This window comes from Neofelis nebulosa, chromosome 10 (genome assembly GCF_028018385.1).
Source record: "Neofelis nebulosa isolate mNeoNeb1 chromosome 10, mNeoNeb1.pri, whole genome shotgun sequence".
Taxonomy (NCBI): domain Eukaryota; kingdom Metazoa; phylum Chordata; class Mammalia; order Carnivora; family Felidae; genus Neofelis; species Neofelis nebulosa.
In genome coordinates this window covers 59,985,144-60,002,420 of record NC_080791.1, presented here as the reverse complement: position 1 = coordinate 60,002,420, position 17,277 = coordinate 59,985,144, and the positions used below count along the sequence as shown (strand labels likewise).

The 17,277-nt window shown below is 39.8% G+C and overlaps 1 protein-coding gene across 7 annotated transcripts in view; it reads left to right on the top strand.

The window, feature by feature from the left end:
- Nucleotides 1-7: 7 nt before the first annotated feature.
- The window catches only part of NUP98 (nucleoporin 98 and 96 precursor), a 117,551-nt gene continuing 100,281 nt past the window's right edge, over nucleotides 8-17,277 (top strand). For 3 of the 7 annotated variants that reach the window (XM_058687905.1, XM_058687904.1, XM_058687903.1), the window contains exons 1-2: nucleotides 8-337; nucleotides 15,084-15,187. In XM_058687905.1, coding sequence (XP_058543888.1) covers nucleotides 15,112-15,187 — 76 coding nt within the window. In that variant the 5' untranslated portion in view covers nucleotides 8-337; nucleotides 15,084-15,111. Of the gene's footprint in view, nucleotides 338-7,111; nucleotides 7,187-15,083; nucleotides 15,188-17,277 lie in introns of all 7 variants that reach the window. The other 4 variants (XM_058687902.1, XM_058687901.1, XM_058687899.1 and 1 more) reach the window with 2 other exon arrangements.

Genomic DNA, 17,277 nt, shown 5'->3' with positions numbered 1-17,277 from the left:
TCCCTCCTCTTCCCCCTCTCCTTTTCTCCCGAAGACCGCCCTCACGTTCGGTTTCAAAAGACTCGTTGCCCAATGAATAACAGGGCGGGCCTAGAGTGGCGGCGGCTTCTGCCAATGCTCAGACAGCGAGGGCGGAGCGCCGGGAGCGAGCCTCTGACGGCGGGCGGCGTGTGACGCAGTCGGGCCCTCTGCGCGCTGCGCCCGAAGCGGCGGTCGGTGGCGGTGGTGGTAGCGGCGGCGACGGTTTCGTGGCGGCCGCGCGCTGCTCTCTGAGCGGCGGGTGGTGGACGGGCCTAGGCCTTCACTCCTGACACCTCCCTTCCCCCACCGCACCGCGGTAAGTCGGGAGCCGGGGCGGTGGCGGCCCGGGACCGTCAGGCTCCTCCTCTCCTCAGGGCGGGCGGGTGCGCGGGGCGTCCCAGGCCTCCTCGCCGAAGTCTCGCGCCCCGGCGCGCACCTACTGCCCTGAGGGAGGGGGCGGGGCCCGCGACCCTGCGGCCCCAAGGCCGGGCTCCTCAGGCGCTGGGAGGGAATCAATATCGGTGGAGTATGGGCCCCGGGGTCTCCAGTTGCAGCCTGCGCTGGAGGAGCGTCAGTGTATCTGGTGGTACTCATTCATTTGCCTGGCTGTGATTAGGTGGGCGGGCCCTTTGCGGGGGCCGCGTCTTAACTCCCTGACTAGGGTCTCCCCAGCACTTTCTTGACCGTAGTGTGGGATGGGCTTCAATTTGTCTTGGCTACTTCACGGCTTGCCAAGGTTTGCCCGAGGTTTAGGGTGGGTGGGTCAGGAGTTTGTTAGCTTTTTAAAACAATATCTGAGAATTAAGGTCGGTTTAGTGGAGTAAAAGGTTATTTTTTTGCCCTCCCACGTGTTCTTTGTAAAACTAGATGAGAAAGATGGGATATCTGGATTACTGTAGCCGGAAGGACCTTAGAAATTAAGCCAATCCTCCTACTGTACGTCACTAGCAAGTTTTATAGATGGAGAAACTGAGGCCCAGAGAAGGGACGGGATTAGTGAATACCAGATCTGACTCAGTCTAGAAAATATTCTCGTGTATCACTCTCCTTGGGTGTTCCAGCCTCCCATTATTGGCGGCAGGGGTGGGGGGGCATTCGGTAGTTGGCAGCAGTCTTCAGTAGCGTTTCCGTTCTGGTTGCTACCAGGTCTGTTCATAGTAAGGCAGAAGCTTCATATGCGGTACCCTAACCTAAACTATGAGAACTAAAAAGTTGGTTAAAGAATGTCAATGATGTAACGTATTGGAAACGAATCGATAGGACTACATACATGTCTTTGGCTAGCTTCCTGTTTCAAATCTGAAATTTTTATTTGTATCAGCTGCTGGGGACTCAGAAGAGAGTCCAGTTAGTGACTCACAGAAGCATTGGAATAGAAAGCAAGAAATATAGACAAGGCTTAGAAAGAGAGGCAGCAGTTATTTTGTAGTTCTGGTACCTCGGAACTCATGGTTCCTTTCTGGTACAGAATTCAAAGTATTGCAGTAGAGTAAGATGAGAAAATGAAACTGTGTTCGGAAGAGGAAACTAACTGGAAGAAAGAAAAGAGCAGTGATCATGATCTCTGACAGTCTTATAAATTCAGAAAAGTGCTGGTTAACTGGGTGACAGATGGTATGTTTACTTGGAGGAAGAAGTTAGGATATTAAAAAAAAAACAACTTGGACAAATTGGAGGTACTGGGAAATACTTTGATAGAATTATTTTTTGACTCTTCATTAAGATTGGATGAAATTGAATTGAAAGTTGCCACTTTGATCTATTTACATTGGTCAGATCATCACTTTGCTCTTGTTTAGATGACGAAGCAAAAACAAAACTAGTGCATAAGAGCAGAGGAGTAGTAGTTTAAACACTGAGATGTGAACCGTGTATTTTCTGTGACATTTTCTCAGTTCAAGCGTCACCCTCTTCTGGGAAGCCTTTCCTGGCATTCTGTCTCCTGTAAGCTTCCCTAACACTTATTTGATACTTCTATTTATAGCACAAATCATTTTGTATTTTAGCTGTTTATCTTATTTAGACTGTGGTAAATATTTTTGTCTTTGTATTCAAGTTGCTTGGCACATAGTAGGCCAAGTAGTTTTTCCTTGAAGGGATAAACAAATATGGAGCAGTTAAACCTAAAAATAGCCTATAAAAAGACTGAGTATATGTGTGCTCCTGAAATATGGGGCCTAGATAAGATGACCCATACTGTTTGTATGTTACATGGTACTTTGGTATCTGACTTCATTCATGTCTACTAGCTCATAGATAGTTAAGAGCAAATAGAACTTTTAGGGAACCAAATTTACGGCTTGGAAGAAATTGGGTATTTTTTTGTGATATTGTGATATTTTTATTGTAGCAATGAACCTAGGAAGTAAGGGATAGTAGTTCTGATGTTTAATTTCCAATAGAGAGCACATTGTATTACATAGAGCATTGTAATTATGCAATTTGTTGAAAGGTTAGAAAGAAATTAATTTAACAATATAAATATTAGAGGCAAGGCATGTAAACAACGGTTTTTGAGAATTTGGTGCATTTCTTTGGGTTTGGAATTGAACCTAAGTATTTGGCATCACATGTCTCTAGAGAAGATTTTTCATCCTGAATGAACACTGTTGAAATTTTGGGCCAGATAATTCTTTTTGTCTGGGAGCTATGTTGTGTATTGGTGGATAGTTAACAGCATTCCCCACCTCTACCCATTAGATACCCATAATACCCCCTCCCCAAGTTGTAACAATTAAGAAGGTTTCTAAACATTGTTAGATATCCACTGGGAAGCAAAATTGCCTGGATTGGGAGATCACTGCTCTTGAGAATACATTACCAGTATTTCAATAAAGTCATACCTTTATCTTACCTAGTGTATGCTTGTAAAGTCAGCTGTACAGATGCTTACATTTTGTCAAACTGTCCTTGAAAAACCCTTAAATTGTCAAAATCTGGTATCAGGCAGCTGAAAAGCTGAGAGTCCTAGAGTAACTTTCTTTAGTTTCCTTTATTTCCGTGGTAGCCTCCCTTTCTCTGGGATAGAAATCAAGGTCTTTTTGAAAGGGGATAGGCCATTGGGTAAATAAAGCAATATCTAGTTCTCTTTTTGTGGAAGAGGGCAAAAGAGCTTGTAGTTAAATTGATGCGATTAAATGTGATGCTGTGGAATCCATTATCTTTCATATTACTGATACATTTGATGTCATATGAATACGCATTGATCAGAAGTCTTGTCCTTTTGTACTGACACTGAATTGTCATATTGAAGAGTTTGTACTTAATTCAGTGTAATGCAGTTTTGTAGTAGAGAAATGAAAATTATTTCTTAAAATATAGCTCTAATTACCTAAGTCTGATACTAAGAGTGAGTTTAAGCTGGTGAGTAGTAGTGTAAATTGGAAGATGTCAAACTGGAATCTGGCAAATGAATTAGAAGGAGGCTGTAGGAATACTCTAGTACAGCAGTTCTCAAAATTTGAGGTCTTTGGACTCCTTTATACTTCTAAAAATTATTGAATACTCCAGAGAGCCTTTGTTTATATGGGTTATATCTACTCTTATTTACTGCACTAGAAAATTAAAATTAAAAAAAATTTTTTTTAAATATTTATTTATTTTTGAGAGAGAGAGACAGAGAGAGAGACAGGGTGAGCGGGGAAGGGGCAGAGGGAGAGGGAGACACAGAATCCGAAGCAGGCTCCAGGCTCTGAGCTGTCAGCACAGAGCCTGACACTGGGCCTGAACTCCCGAGCTGTGAGATCATGACCTGAGCCAAAGTTGGACGCATAACCGACTGAGTTACCCAGGTACCCCATACAAATTAAAAGTTTTAAAGATTTATTGACTTAAAGAAATAATCTCATTTGTTAACAATTTCATTTAAAAAATGAACCCCGAGAGTGGGGTTGTTTTACATGTTTGTAAATCTCTTTGATGTCAGGCTTAATAGAGGACCACTGGATTTGCAGATCTTTTGCATTAGATAGTTGATAAGTTGTTTTGGTTGAAGAATGTTAAGAAAATCCTGCCTCATACAGAAAAGGGTGGAAAAGGGAGGAATGTTTTAATAACCTTTTCAAGTAATTGTAGGTATTCTCCTTTGACACTATACTTAACACGTTTCTAAAGATTTGTTGCAATATGGAATCTGAAACCATATTATTGAACTTTTGTGCAGTGTTACATTAAAATTCATTGGTCTGTCTTGTACTTTGAATGTTTACCATGCATGATTTTATGACTTCATACATTGATCATTTCGAAATTATTGGTTCACCGGGTTATGTACCTCTTCCAAATGTTGACAAATTTAATTATAAAGTTGTTAACATTTCCACCCATCTCATCAGCTAAGTCTTTTAACAATTGGGAAGTTGGCAAGCTCATAGTGGTAGACATAATTCTAATTTTTGTTTCAAGTCTCAATAACCATAGTTTATCGTTTATTCTCTGAAGTAAAAATGGTGTTTCATGAAAAAATCAGCTGGTTCAGCTTTCTACTCAGGTAATCACACAAGTGTTTTTCTTTGAGATAGCCCTTGTGTTTCCATTTACAAGAAGTGCTTTTGAGTATTTCCCATTTCATCTCAAAGAATAATCACGGAGTATTAAAAAGATGTGAAACACTTGGGTGGCTCAGTTGGTTAAGCATCTGACTTCATCTTAGGTCATGATCTTGTGGTCCATGAGTTCCAACCCCGAGTCGGGCTCTGTGCTGACAGAGGAGCCTGGAGCCTCCTTCAGATTCTGTGTCTTTCTCTCTGCCTCTTCCCTGCTCGTGCTCTGTCTCTCTCTCAAACATTAAAAAAAAGAAAAAAAAATCCGACTCTTGATTTCGGCTCATGTCATGAACTTGAGATTTGTGGGATCTGGAGCCTGCTTGGATTATCTCTCTCCATCGCTCTCCGCCCCTCCCTCACTCCTTCCCACACTCTTTCTCAAAATAAATAAACATTTTTTAAAAAGATGTATGCCGAAATATCAAGAATTAATACAATCAGTTTTTACTGCTTCATCAAAGGCATTCAAGTGAAAGTGGATTTTTTTTGTGTGCTGTAAGTGGGTGGCAGTGAAGAATTTAGTGACTATTTTAGAGCTTGGGTCATTGTCCTGATTCATGCTCAGGTTCCAGCACGAAACAGCAGGTTTGTTTTAAATATTTTTTTCAATGTTTACTTATTTTTGAGGGGGGGTGGAGAGAGAGAGAGAGAGAGACAGAGCACAAGCAGGGGAGGGGCACAGAGAGAGGGAGACCCACAGAATCTGAAGCAGGCTCCAGGCTCTGAGCTGTCAGCACAGAGCCTGACGCGGGGCTCAAACCACAAACCACAAGATCATGACCTGAGCTGAAGTGAGATGCTTAACTGCTTAACTGACTGAGCCACCCAGGTGCCCCGGTTCCAGCAGTTTTATATATCATTGGTTTTGCAACTCAGTGCTGAGGTTAGTACAGTTTAAAAAAAGAAAGTTAATGTTTTAGTATTATTATGAAAATAGTTTTGACTTCGTGGACATCCTCGAAGAGGTCTCAGAGACTTTTAGGGGCCTTCAGACCTCACTTTCAGAACCATTAATCTACATTTGCAACAACATGGATGGAACTAGAGTGTATTATGCTAAGTGAAATTAGAGAAAGACAAATATCATATGACTTCACTCATATATGGAATTTAAGATACAAAACAGATGAACATAAGGGAAGGGAAGCAAAATTAATATAAAAACAGGGAGGAGGACAAAACAGACTCTAAAGTACAGAGAACAAACTGAGGGTGGCTGGAGGAGTTGTGGGGTGGGGGATGGGCTAAATGGGCAAGGGGCGTTAAGGAGGGCACTTGTTGGGATGAGCACTGGGTGTTACACATGGGGGATGAATCACTGAATTCTACTCCTGAAATCATTATTGCAATATATGCTAACTAACTTGGATGTAAATTAAAAAAAAAAAACCACTAATCTAGAAAGGACAATGATTTTTCACACTGGTTCCTACAGCCCTAAGCTTCTTTGAGAGGGCTCAGCTGGTAGGGTTCTACTGTACCTATTCTTTACTTCAGCTAGAGCAGCTTCTCCTTATGTCTGTTTTATGTATTGGGTTCCATAGCTAAAAATACTTAAAAGCCACTAATCAAAGGAAGAAAGAACTGAGTGAATTAGAACTTTTTCAGGAAGGGAACAGTTCATCCTCCATGAATGCATTTTGCAGTTAGTAATCGCTTCATACCTTGCTTCCACATGCTGCTTTGACACAGATTTCTGATATCTACACACCTAACCCTTCTTGGTGGATTAAGCTTCTTAGGAAGAAATAGGTGAATGGATTTGTAGATTAAAGGTGTCCTGTTGGGAATAAGACTAAGGATAAGGATGTGAGTTGAGTGGAAGAGAGTGAATGATCAGAGTGACCTCTGTGTGTGTGTGTGTTGTGTGTGGAGGGGGTGTTTGTTTTTGTTTACAGTGATATTTTATGGTTGTATTAAATGGTCAGTAGGCGACAGTGAAGTATTGGGAAATCATTTTATGTGTGGTTTTTTTAACGAGGCATTGAGCAGTCAAGGCTTAGAGGGAGGGGAAATTAATTTACACTTTATTGTAAAATATATTTTGAAAAGCTAAAGAAAAACCTGCTTTTGGGGCCTCTGGCTGGTTCAGTCACTGGAGCACGTCTCTTTTGGGGTTATAAGTTCAAGTCTCATTTTGGGTGTAGCGATTACTTAAAAAAAAAACCCTACCTTTGAGGCGCTCTAGTTTGAGACCTTTTTGTCCTTTAGTGTAGGCCAGATAATCCCTATTGTTTAATTGTAGAAATTGAGGTCTAAGAGGTTGAATATTATTATGACAAATACAGTTACACGGTAGCAAGTGGCAGGGTGGTTTAAATTCCTTTTTTAACTTTAAATTTTGAATTAATTTTAGATTTACAGAAAATTGCAAAGATAGTAGGTGGCGGAGAGTTTTAAATACAGATTTGTCTCACTCCAAAGCTGATGTACTCTTCACTACTTTATAAAATGAACGTTATGTTAAGAGGATGAAAAATGGTGCTCAGCACTGTGAAGAAAGGAGTTGTATTAGATAATATAGACTATTTTTAATTAATTTACAGCCTAATGGAAGAAATTGAGCAAAATCCAGATGCTTTTTACTAGAGCGGCAAACAACTCAGACACTCAAGTGGCAGGTATGACAACAAATATATTGCATAACTAAAAGCAGCTGGGAGGTATTAGTTTGTAATTATGTAATCGGGTTTGGAAAGGGAGAGGGGTGGGGATATGTTTTCATACTGATAAGAGTCTGAAGGTTCTAATCTAGGACAGTGTGAAGTAGGTGAGGCTTGAATGGCAATTTTTATTTAAAAAATTTTTTAAGATTTTCTTTTTTTTTAAGTAATTGCTACGCCCACCATGGGGCTCAAACTTACAACTCCGAGATCAAGAGTCGCATGCTCTACTGACTGAACCAGCCAGGGACCCCTGAACAGCAATTTTTAGAAAAAAAAAGGGGGGGGGGACATAGTTTTTAGGGGAGAAAAACGAATGTTCTAATAAAAGGAATGACTTGATCTGGGATTGATCATAGGGATACAGTAAAACAAGAAGATAGCAGATGGTTTTGCTGGGATGTGATATTAGGTGATTAAGACTACGTCAACTTCTGGAATTCTAGCTAACTCTCCATCCTTCCTCTCCCATTCAAGGCAAAAGTGAACATTTTTCCTTTCAGTTTAACTCTGGATGATAATTCCCACCAGAATATTCTAGTATTTTTGTGAAGATTAGAGGAGAGGATAAATGAAAAAGTACTTTATAAACTGAGAAGTACTAGTTCATTCATCTAACAATTATTTATTGTTTTTGCTCTTTACTGAGTTTGGTACAAAGGAACTCAGTGAAGGGGAAAGGAAAAATTACTTCCCAGTTGTGTAACTTTCTGTTGTCAGAGAGCAGCAAGCTTGCTTAGTCATTCAGATGCCACTCAAAGTTGGCAATTGCTGGGTTGTAACCATGTTTTAGGGTCTGTCCACCACTTTTCTGAAAGACGACTAAGTTTTGTCATGCCCAGAGTTCACAAAGCTCATAAAAGTTGGAGATATGTCAGGTTATTAAGCTTTATTTGGGACAGTGGGGGAATACTGGACACTGGTGTCTGTTATTAAAGCTGCCTCTTTCTTGTATCTGACAGTCTGAATTATTAATTAAAAGATGTAACACAGAGAGCAAAGTAAATTTAAGGGCATTGTCTTTTTCTGTATGGCACTATTTCATTTTAATTTTTTCTTTCCAAATATATCTTATCCAAAAAAAAACCCTGTAATGAGTGTAGATAAATCCATCCATGAAGTAATCTTTGGAGGAAAGTTCATCTAGGTGATATAAATTATCAATCTATAAGAGCGATTACCTTTCTGATGACCAGAAATCTCACGTTTGCCAGAGAAGTGTCTCTTTCTCCTGATGGTGCTAGATCACAATTGCCAAACTTGGGGGTTATAGCTTCCTTATTTAGTGAATGCAAAGTGATTTTTCCTTTTAGTTCATTGTCTAGGAGCTCTGGGCTCTGTATGCACAGCTAATAGTCAAAAGTAGCTTTGTGGAGGGGCGCCTGGGTGGCTTAGTGGGTTAAGCGTCTGACACTTGGTTTCTGCTCAGGTCATGATCTCACAGTTCCGTGAGATTGAGCCCTGTGTTGGGCTCTGCAATGGCAGCATGGAGCCTGCTTGGGATTCTCTCTCCCCCCGCCCCCCCCACCCCTCTCTCAGTCCCTCCCCACCTTGTGTGCATGCTCTCTCAAAATAAAAAAAGTAGCTTTGTGGAGTCAAAAATAGCTTTGTGGTCCTTGGCAAGTGACTTCTTGTGCCTCAATTTCACCACTGTAAAATATGGATAAAAATACCTACCTCTTTGGATTCTTGGGAGGTTTATGTGAGATAATTCGTTACTTATTTGTTTGTTTATTTTTTGAGAGAGGGTGCAAGCAGGGGAGAAAGGGGGAGAAAGAAATTTCTAGGGAGGCTCCACACTCAGCTCAGAGCCCAACACAGGGCTTAATCCCACGACCCTGGGATCATGACATGAGCTGAAATCAAGAGTCAGACGCTTAACCAATGAGCCACCCGGGCACCCCCTTACTTTTTTTTTTTTAATGGAAAAATAGAGTTAGTGCAGATATCTGTCTACGTCATCTAGATCTTTTGTTGTTGCTTTAATAGAGGAAATAAACATGATGGAAAAGTTTGGGTCCTCCGAATTCTCTGCCCCATGTCTCATTTACCTTCTTTTCTCTAGAGGCAACCACTTTAATGTATTTTTTCTAGTCTCCCTCTTTACTTTGACTATGTATATGCATATCCATAAATAACAGTGTATTGTTTTTTTCTATTGTACGTAAGCTGCCAAGTGTATCTTTTTGCAGTTTGCTTTTTTCATTAAGCATCTTTTCCTTGAAATAACTCTCATAGGGGTAACTTTGTCCAAATGTTCTGGTGGTGTCCTATTCTTGATATACCATATTCTGGGTACGTATGTAGCGGAGTGCTCTGGTTTATTCCTTTAGTTGGGTAATTTAAGGTTAATTACATCACTACCTAATGAACTGATAAGCACATTATATGTTTATGCTGATAAGTATATTATATGCTTATCATATGAGGGAAGCTGGCCTTTGATATTAAAATAAAAGGCCAGATAAGATAGGTACACAAATACCCATTCTTAACCTGTGTACCTTATTTATCTGGTGCTCATTTCCCCTCTTTCTAATTCCCTATGGTCCAGTTCAGATTCTAAATACCCACAAATTTTCCCTCACATTTCCTGCTCAGATTCTGACCTAATTTTGACGACTTGTGCTTCTTGGCACTTACCTGATCTTCCAGTTTTAAATGTGTGGGTCCTTTCTCAGGTTATATCAGAAGTTACAAACTCAAAATCTGTTGAGGCCAGGCACCTGATGGAAATAAGTGATGTTGGGTAGGTATTGTGGCACATTGGAGATTAAAGATTATATGGCTCTTACCAAAGGGGACATTTGCTACTAAAACTCCAGGCTATTATTGGATGATTACAGTTCTAGTTTGCTTAATCATTAGGTTTTTTTATGAGAGGCCCAAAATCTATTTTTCTGCCATAGCCCTGTTTTAAATGTTATCAGCTAGTTTGAGCTAATGTATACATACACACACAAACATTTCTATGTACATGCATACTTAGGTATATGTGAAATATGCCATATTTATAACAGGTCAAACAAAGAATTGTCTGCCAGTCGTATCCAGCCTTTTGTGATTGCTTCCTTTTTGCAACCTCTTAATTAAATGACAGATTCTACCAAGAATCTTCCCTTCCATGGCTTTCATTTGTTGTGAGAATTCATGAAACATGATTTTAAGTTAGAAGTTACTTCTAAAGTACCTTGATCATTCAGCCTGTGCTTAAAAAACACTAGGGGCACCTGGGTGGCCCAGTGGGTTAAGAGTCTGACTTCAGCTCAGGTCATGATCTCATGGTTCGTGAGTTCGAGCCCTGCCTCCGGCTCACTACAGTCAGTCTATTGGTGCAGAATCCGCTTTGGATCTTCGTCTCCCTCTCTCTTCCCCTCCCCCTCTTGTGTTCTCTCTCTCAAAAACAAAACGCAACAAAAAAAACGTGATTGTCATTAATTTAGAAAATGAGTACAGTTTACCCTTGAACAAGCGTTTTAACTGCACTTGTCCACTTACATGTGGCATTATTTCAGTAAATATGAGAGAGTACTGTAAATGTATTTTCTCTTATGACTTTAACATTTTCTTTTCCCTAGCTCACTTTACTGTAAGAATGCAGTAAGTATGGGCGCCTGGGGGACTGAGTCGGTTAAGCATCTGACTCTTGATTTTGGCTCAGGTCATGGTCTCATGGTTCGTAAGATTGAGTCCTGAGTCAGGCTCTGCATTGGCAGCACAGAGTCTGCTTGGGATTCTCTCTTTCCCTGCCCCTCCTTTGTGTGTGTGCATGTGCTCTTTAGCTCTCTCTCTCAAATAAACATTTTTAAAAAAGAATGCAGTACATGATACATATACAAAATATGTGTTAAAGAACTGTTTGTTATTGGTAAGGCTTCCAGTCAATAGTGGGTTATTAAGTACTTAAGTTTTGGGGGAGTCAAAAGTTAGAACACCTACTGCATTATTTAAAGGTCAACTGTATGTTTCAGACCCTATGTTAGGTTCTGGGATAGTAAACAAATGATACTGTCCATTACCCAGACAAGTTCATTGTGTATTAGGGAGAGTTGGAGATTTTAGAAGGTGAGCTCCCTGGGCAGCAGACTCTGAACTGGAGGTAGTCCTGCATGAGTTTTATTAGACAGTGCTCTTAGGATCAGCACGTTGGGAGAGAAGAGGAAATTGAGTTGTGATACGATCTTAATGAAGGACTCAACCAATCCTGAGGAGAATGTGAAGCCAGGAAGAGCCTTTAAAGTTACCCTTAGTTGGAGTTAAGAGGCCTGATTTTGCATATGGGCTGGTCCTGGGAAGAGGATATGACATTGGGTAAGGTAGCTCTTCAGCAGAGGCAGTTCTGAACAGGACTGACAACTGAGGGTTATCTTTCGGTAGTACTTCTCAGCAGCCGGGACAACAAATCCTTCGGTCTTGAACGGAGATCTGTGTAGTTGGTATTATAACAGATCTGTGTAGTTGGTATTATAACAGTGTCCGCTATAGTCAGAGTCAACATGGATACTTGTAAACAAATCATTATGAGCTGTGTAAGCTCAGCAGAATAACTAATTGTTAGAGGAAGTTAGGAAAGGCTTATAGAAGAGATGACATTTGAGCTAGGTTTTGAAGAATGAATTAGGTTGTTTGGAAGGAGTAAGTGTAAGGAAGGGGGCATCTTTCATTGAGTCACTGAGATTTCATAACATAGGCAGGAAAATGATTTATTTGAAGGGCAGAGAGGTAAATGCATTAGCCGTTATTCAGTTTCTGCCAATTGTAATGAAAATCATGAGGTCATTTGCAAAAATCTTGATTTGTTTCCATGGTGATAATTAAAAAAAAAACAAAACCAATTTAAGTCCCAGTATGATCAGGTTTGAGATTAAGCCAAGCTCATTGTGTCCAGAACCAAAAAGATAGGCTGAGCTTGAGTGAGAAGCTTTTATTCTAGGAATCCAAATTGGATTTTGGTTCCAGCGTTGTCTCTCATCCTTGAGTCAGAAAGATAGGCTGAGCTTGAATGAGAAGCTTTTATTCTAGGAGTCTAAATTAGATTTTGTTACCGGCATTGCCCCTCATTCTTGAGTCTGGAACAGATGAATTTCCTTAACACTGAACACGTTATTGTTTATTGCTTAGTATGTTCTCTCCTAGGATTGAGGGTATCTATGGGGAGTCAGAAGATAGGTTAAACTGAGGTTTTTCCACTCACTACTTCTTTGACCTTGGGAAATTTGGTAAACACTTGATCCTGTTTTTTTCATCCTGAAAGTACAGGTAGTGATACATAATGCCATCATATTAGGATTGTTGAGATAATATATAAGAGCCTATATACTGTTAGGTGTTTTCCAGGGTATTTTATTGCTACTTAAAATCCCTTTGTTGGGTTCGAGCCCCGCGTCAGGCTCTGGGCTGATGGCTCGGAGCCTGGAGCCTGTTTCCGATTCTGTGTCTCCCTCTCTCTCTGCCCCTGCCCCGTTCATGCTCTGTCTCTCTCTGTCCCAAAAATAAATAAAAAACGTTGAAAAAAAAAAATTAAAAAAAAAAAAATCCCTTTGTGAAATACATGTGTGAGGTTAGGTTTTTGTTAGGATAAGATTATTAAAAACAAATTTTGATTGTTATGGAGCTGTGGGTTTGGTCTGTAGAATTCAGTACTATGAAACCCAAATTAACATTAAAATCTTCAACATAAGGATGAATGTCACAGAGGAAAACTATTACTTGGCTTTTAAATCCGGACATGTCTGCTCTGTAGATGTCAGATTTACATGAACAGATTTCTGATTGTGGGGGTGAATAAGAAAATGGATGGCAAAATTATTGTAATAACTTTATTACAGTTCACAGTTTTTTGCTGTGCTGATGATAGGTCAAAAAATTTATTCAACAGATACAGTAAAGTGAGTGTATAGGGGCTCTGACTCAAGACAGCAGTATGAGAGGGATTGTGGTCAAAATGGAACTGTCCAGACATCTAACCCCTAGCACAACTGTCAATTCTGAATGCACTGTTGAAAAACAAATGTATAGATAGATAGACCCATAGCCAGGTCTAGACTTCTGCTGAGCTTCCAAGAATATTTTCCCTGGAAAGGAGAGTTACCAGTTAATAGGCTGAAGGCCCAGTCTGTCACTTTGTGACATCTGTTAAATTGAGAAGAGAGGAAACTTCAAGCAGATCTCGTTACTGAAAGAGAAATGATGATTACATGAAATATAGTCTCTAGTTCCACGAGAATGCATTAGAGTCACTTGAACCTTTCAAAATACAAATGTCTATATCCTAACCCTGGACATTTTGGTCCTCATTTCTAGAATAGGGCCTGGGGGGTTTTATTTTGAAAAGCTTGTCAGCTAATTCTGATGTGGCTCTCTTGAACCAGTGGTTCACTGAGCTTTGTTTAATTAGAGTTATTAAATTCATGGATGTGGATAAAGAATTAAGTGTTGGAATTTTTTTTTGTAGGAGAGTTTAGGGGACAGAATGTTGATTTCTATAAAACCATTAGGTATTTAGGGACAGCTTCATCTTTTCCAATGTTGCACAGAATGTTTCGGTTGTTGGAATAGCTGGAAGTACTAAAGGGACACTGGAACATTGTGGGGAGCGCTTCCAAATGTTGTATTTAATTCTATTATATGAATGAGGCATGATTTTACTAGAAGAAAAAACTGTTCCATCATGTGTATATAATAGAAAAATCATCCTACCTGTCACAGAATCCAGATAAGCACGATTGGCTGTTTTTGAGTTTTTATATTAAAAGTACATAGTTTACTCAGTATTTTCTTGTCTGCTGATAGGTAAGTGGTAGCAGATATCTTAAGTTTAAGGAAAATTTATGAGGGGGACAGTGTTTACTTTGGAATAAACTATACCTTTAACTTGTTTTTTGGTCAAATCTAAGGGAGAGCAAACTTCTCTTTTGTACTTCTTGAAACACTTTGGTCCAACTCATTAAGTACATAGTTTAGATACTGCAGGAGAATCATTCATATGAGGTGGAGGGGGTTTCACCAAAGATTTTCTGTAATGTTTCCAAAGATAGAAAAGTAGGGGACCATAAAGAATGGTCTTAAGAAGTAAGACTCAAAGAGAATGTCAGAGCACCAGACTCTCTGGCATTTGGAGATGGGGGGAGGGGTATGCATAGTTTAAGTAACATTTAATATTGTAACATTTTATATACCAAAATAATAATAATAAGGCAAAAAACCTTTTTGCAATGCAAACTATAGAAAATAAAGCCTAACAAAAATTTTAATTTCTCAAGTGATTGTAATAGCAGAATATCATTGTAATTTTTAATGGATATTGTGCATAACCTCCTAGATCTGGCATAGTGGACCTGAATCCTTCATTAAAAGGGAGCTTTAGGGGCGCCTGGGTGGCGCAGTCGGTTAAGCGTCCGACTTCAGCCAGGTCACGATCTCACGGTCCGTGAGTTCGAGCCCCGCGTCAGGCTCTGGGCTGATGGCTCAGAGCCTGGAGCCTGTTTCCGATTCTGTGTCTCCCTCTCTCTCTGTCCCTCCCCCGTTCATGCTCTGTCTCTCTCTGTCCCAAAAAAAAATAAAAGTTGAAAAAAAAAAAATTTAAAAAAAAAAAGGGAGCTTTAAAAAAAAGTTTAAAAACATGGTTTTAAAGGGATGGTTGATTATTGGTGGGATCTGAAGTTTAATCTCACATTATGGTACTGATAATTCAGCTCAATTTTAGAAGATCTTTTATCATTATAGAGTTTTAGGATATTGAATGAGATTAAAGATTATGCTATAGTTTGAATGGGCCTCAACTTGTAAAATGTCATATTTTTTGAAAGAATTAATTCTGTGGTCTTTAAAAAGTGATATTTTTTTCTTCTTTCAGCTATCTGAAGCAAAGACTCATTTTGAAGATGTTTAATAAGTCATTTGGAACGCCCTTTGGGGGTGGCACTGGTGGCTTTGGCACAACTTCAACATTTGGGCAGAGTAAGTTTTACAAAAGAACAAAAGGGGGAAAATATTAAGCTATTCTTATTAAGAACAAATCCATTCTGATGGCTGAAATAAAAAACACAAGATATAACAAATGTTGGTGAGGATATGGAGTAAAAGGAACCCTCGTGCACTGTTGGTGGTAATGCAAAATGGTGCAGCCACTGTGGAAAACAGTAGGGAAGTTCCTCAAAAAATTACAAGCAAAATTACCTTAAGATCCAGTAATTCCACTGCTGGATGTTCACCCAAAGAAAACCAAAACACCAATTTGAAAAGATATATGTACCCCTATGTTTATTGCAGTGTTATTTACGATAGCAAAGATACAGAAACAACCCAGTGTCCATCAATAAATGAATGGATAAAGAAGATGTGGTGTATATATACAATGGAATATTAGTCATAAAAAAGAATGAGATCTTGCCATTTGCAACAACATGGATGGACCTAGAGGTATAATGCTAAGTGAAATAAGTCAGGGAGAGACAAATACCATATGATTTCACTCATATGTGGAATTTAAGAAACAAAACAAATGAACAAAGGAAAAAGGGACAAAAGAACAGACTCTTAAATACAGGGTCTGAAACGAATGAAAGTCTGAAACTAGGGTAACACTGTGTGTTAATTATATGTGAATAAATACATTTTTTAAAAGAACAAATCCATTCTGATAGCTTTAGACAGGAATTTTATTCATACTTTGGTTTTTATAACAAATTTTCTTTGAAAAATGACCAGATAGGGGTGCCTGGGTGGCTCAGTCGGTTAAGCGTCCCAACTTCAGCTCAGGTCATGATCTCCTAGTTTGTGGGTTCAAGCCCCACATTGGGCTCTCTGCTGTTAGGACAGAGCCTGCTTTGGATCCTCTGTCTCCCTGTCTCTCTGCCCCTCCCCTGCACACTCTCTCTCAAAAATAAATAAACATTAAAAAAAAGAAATCAAATAAAGATGCCCACCATCACTACTTCTATTTTAAAACATGACTGAGAGGGCGCCTGGGTGGCTCAGTTGGTTGAGCATCAGACTCTTGGTTTCCACTGAGGTCACGATCTACAGTTTGTGAGTTTGAGCCCCAATATATTGGGATATTCTCTTCCACTCTCTCTGCCCTTCCCCTGCTTGCTCTCTCTCTCTCTCTCTCTCTCTCACTCTCAAAATAAACTTAAAAAAATTTTTTTTAACTGATTGGATGATACGATCTTGTTAAAATTTTTTAAGAGAATAGAATTAAGTTTCGAGTTTCTGTGGTTCTTTGATCATTAGTAGAAGGTACTTGTGGGACGCCTGGGTGGTTCAGTAGGTTGAGCGTCCAACTTTGGCTCAGGTCATGATCTCATGGTTCATGGGTTCCAGTCCTGTGTCGGGCTCTGTGCTGACAGCTTAGAGCCTGAAGCCTGCTTCAGATTCTGTGTGTGTGTCTCTCTCTCTCGCCCCTCCCCTGCTTGCTTGCTTGCTTTCTCTCTTTCTCTCTCAAAAATAAAAAATAAAAAGGTACTTGAAATGTAGGCTCCAGGCCCAGCATGGGGGTTGAACTCATGACCTTGAGACCAAGAGTCACATGCTTTACTGAAGAGCCAGCCAGGCACCCCATACTTGAAATATTTTTTTAATTGGTTTTTGTTTTGTTTTTAAAAAAATTTTTTTTAATGTTTATTTATTTTTGAGAGAGACAGAGACAGAATGCGAGTGGGTTAGGGCAGAATCCGAAGCAGGCTCCAGGCTCCGAGCTGTCAGAGCAGAGCCCGACGCAGGGCTTGAACTCACAAGCTGTGAGATCATGACCTGAGCCAAAGTCAGTCACTCAACCGACTGAGCCACCCAGGCACCCCTATTAATTGGTTTTTGTAGCAAAAAGTTAACAGTGTGTTAAAGATTTTCAAGCCAGGAAATAATCTATTTATATTGCAGTAAAAATTGCAGTTATTGAATAGCTGCTCTGAGATTTGCTCTGTGAATAATAATACTCAGTGACAAAACTGTTAAAATATCAAAGTCCCTAATCCCCACCAGCCCTCCTATGATCCACTTCCCCTTCCACTCAGTATTGTACATGATACTAGTTGCCTGTAGCAACCACT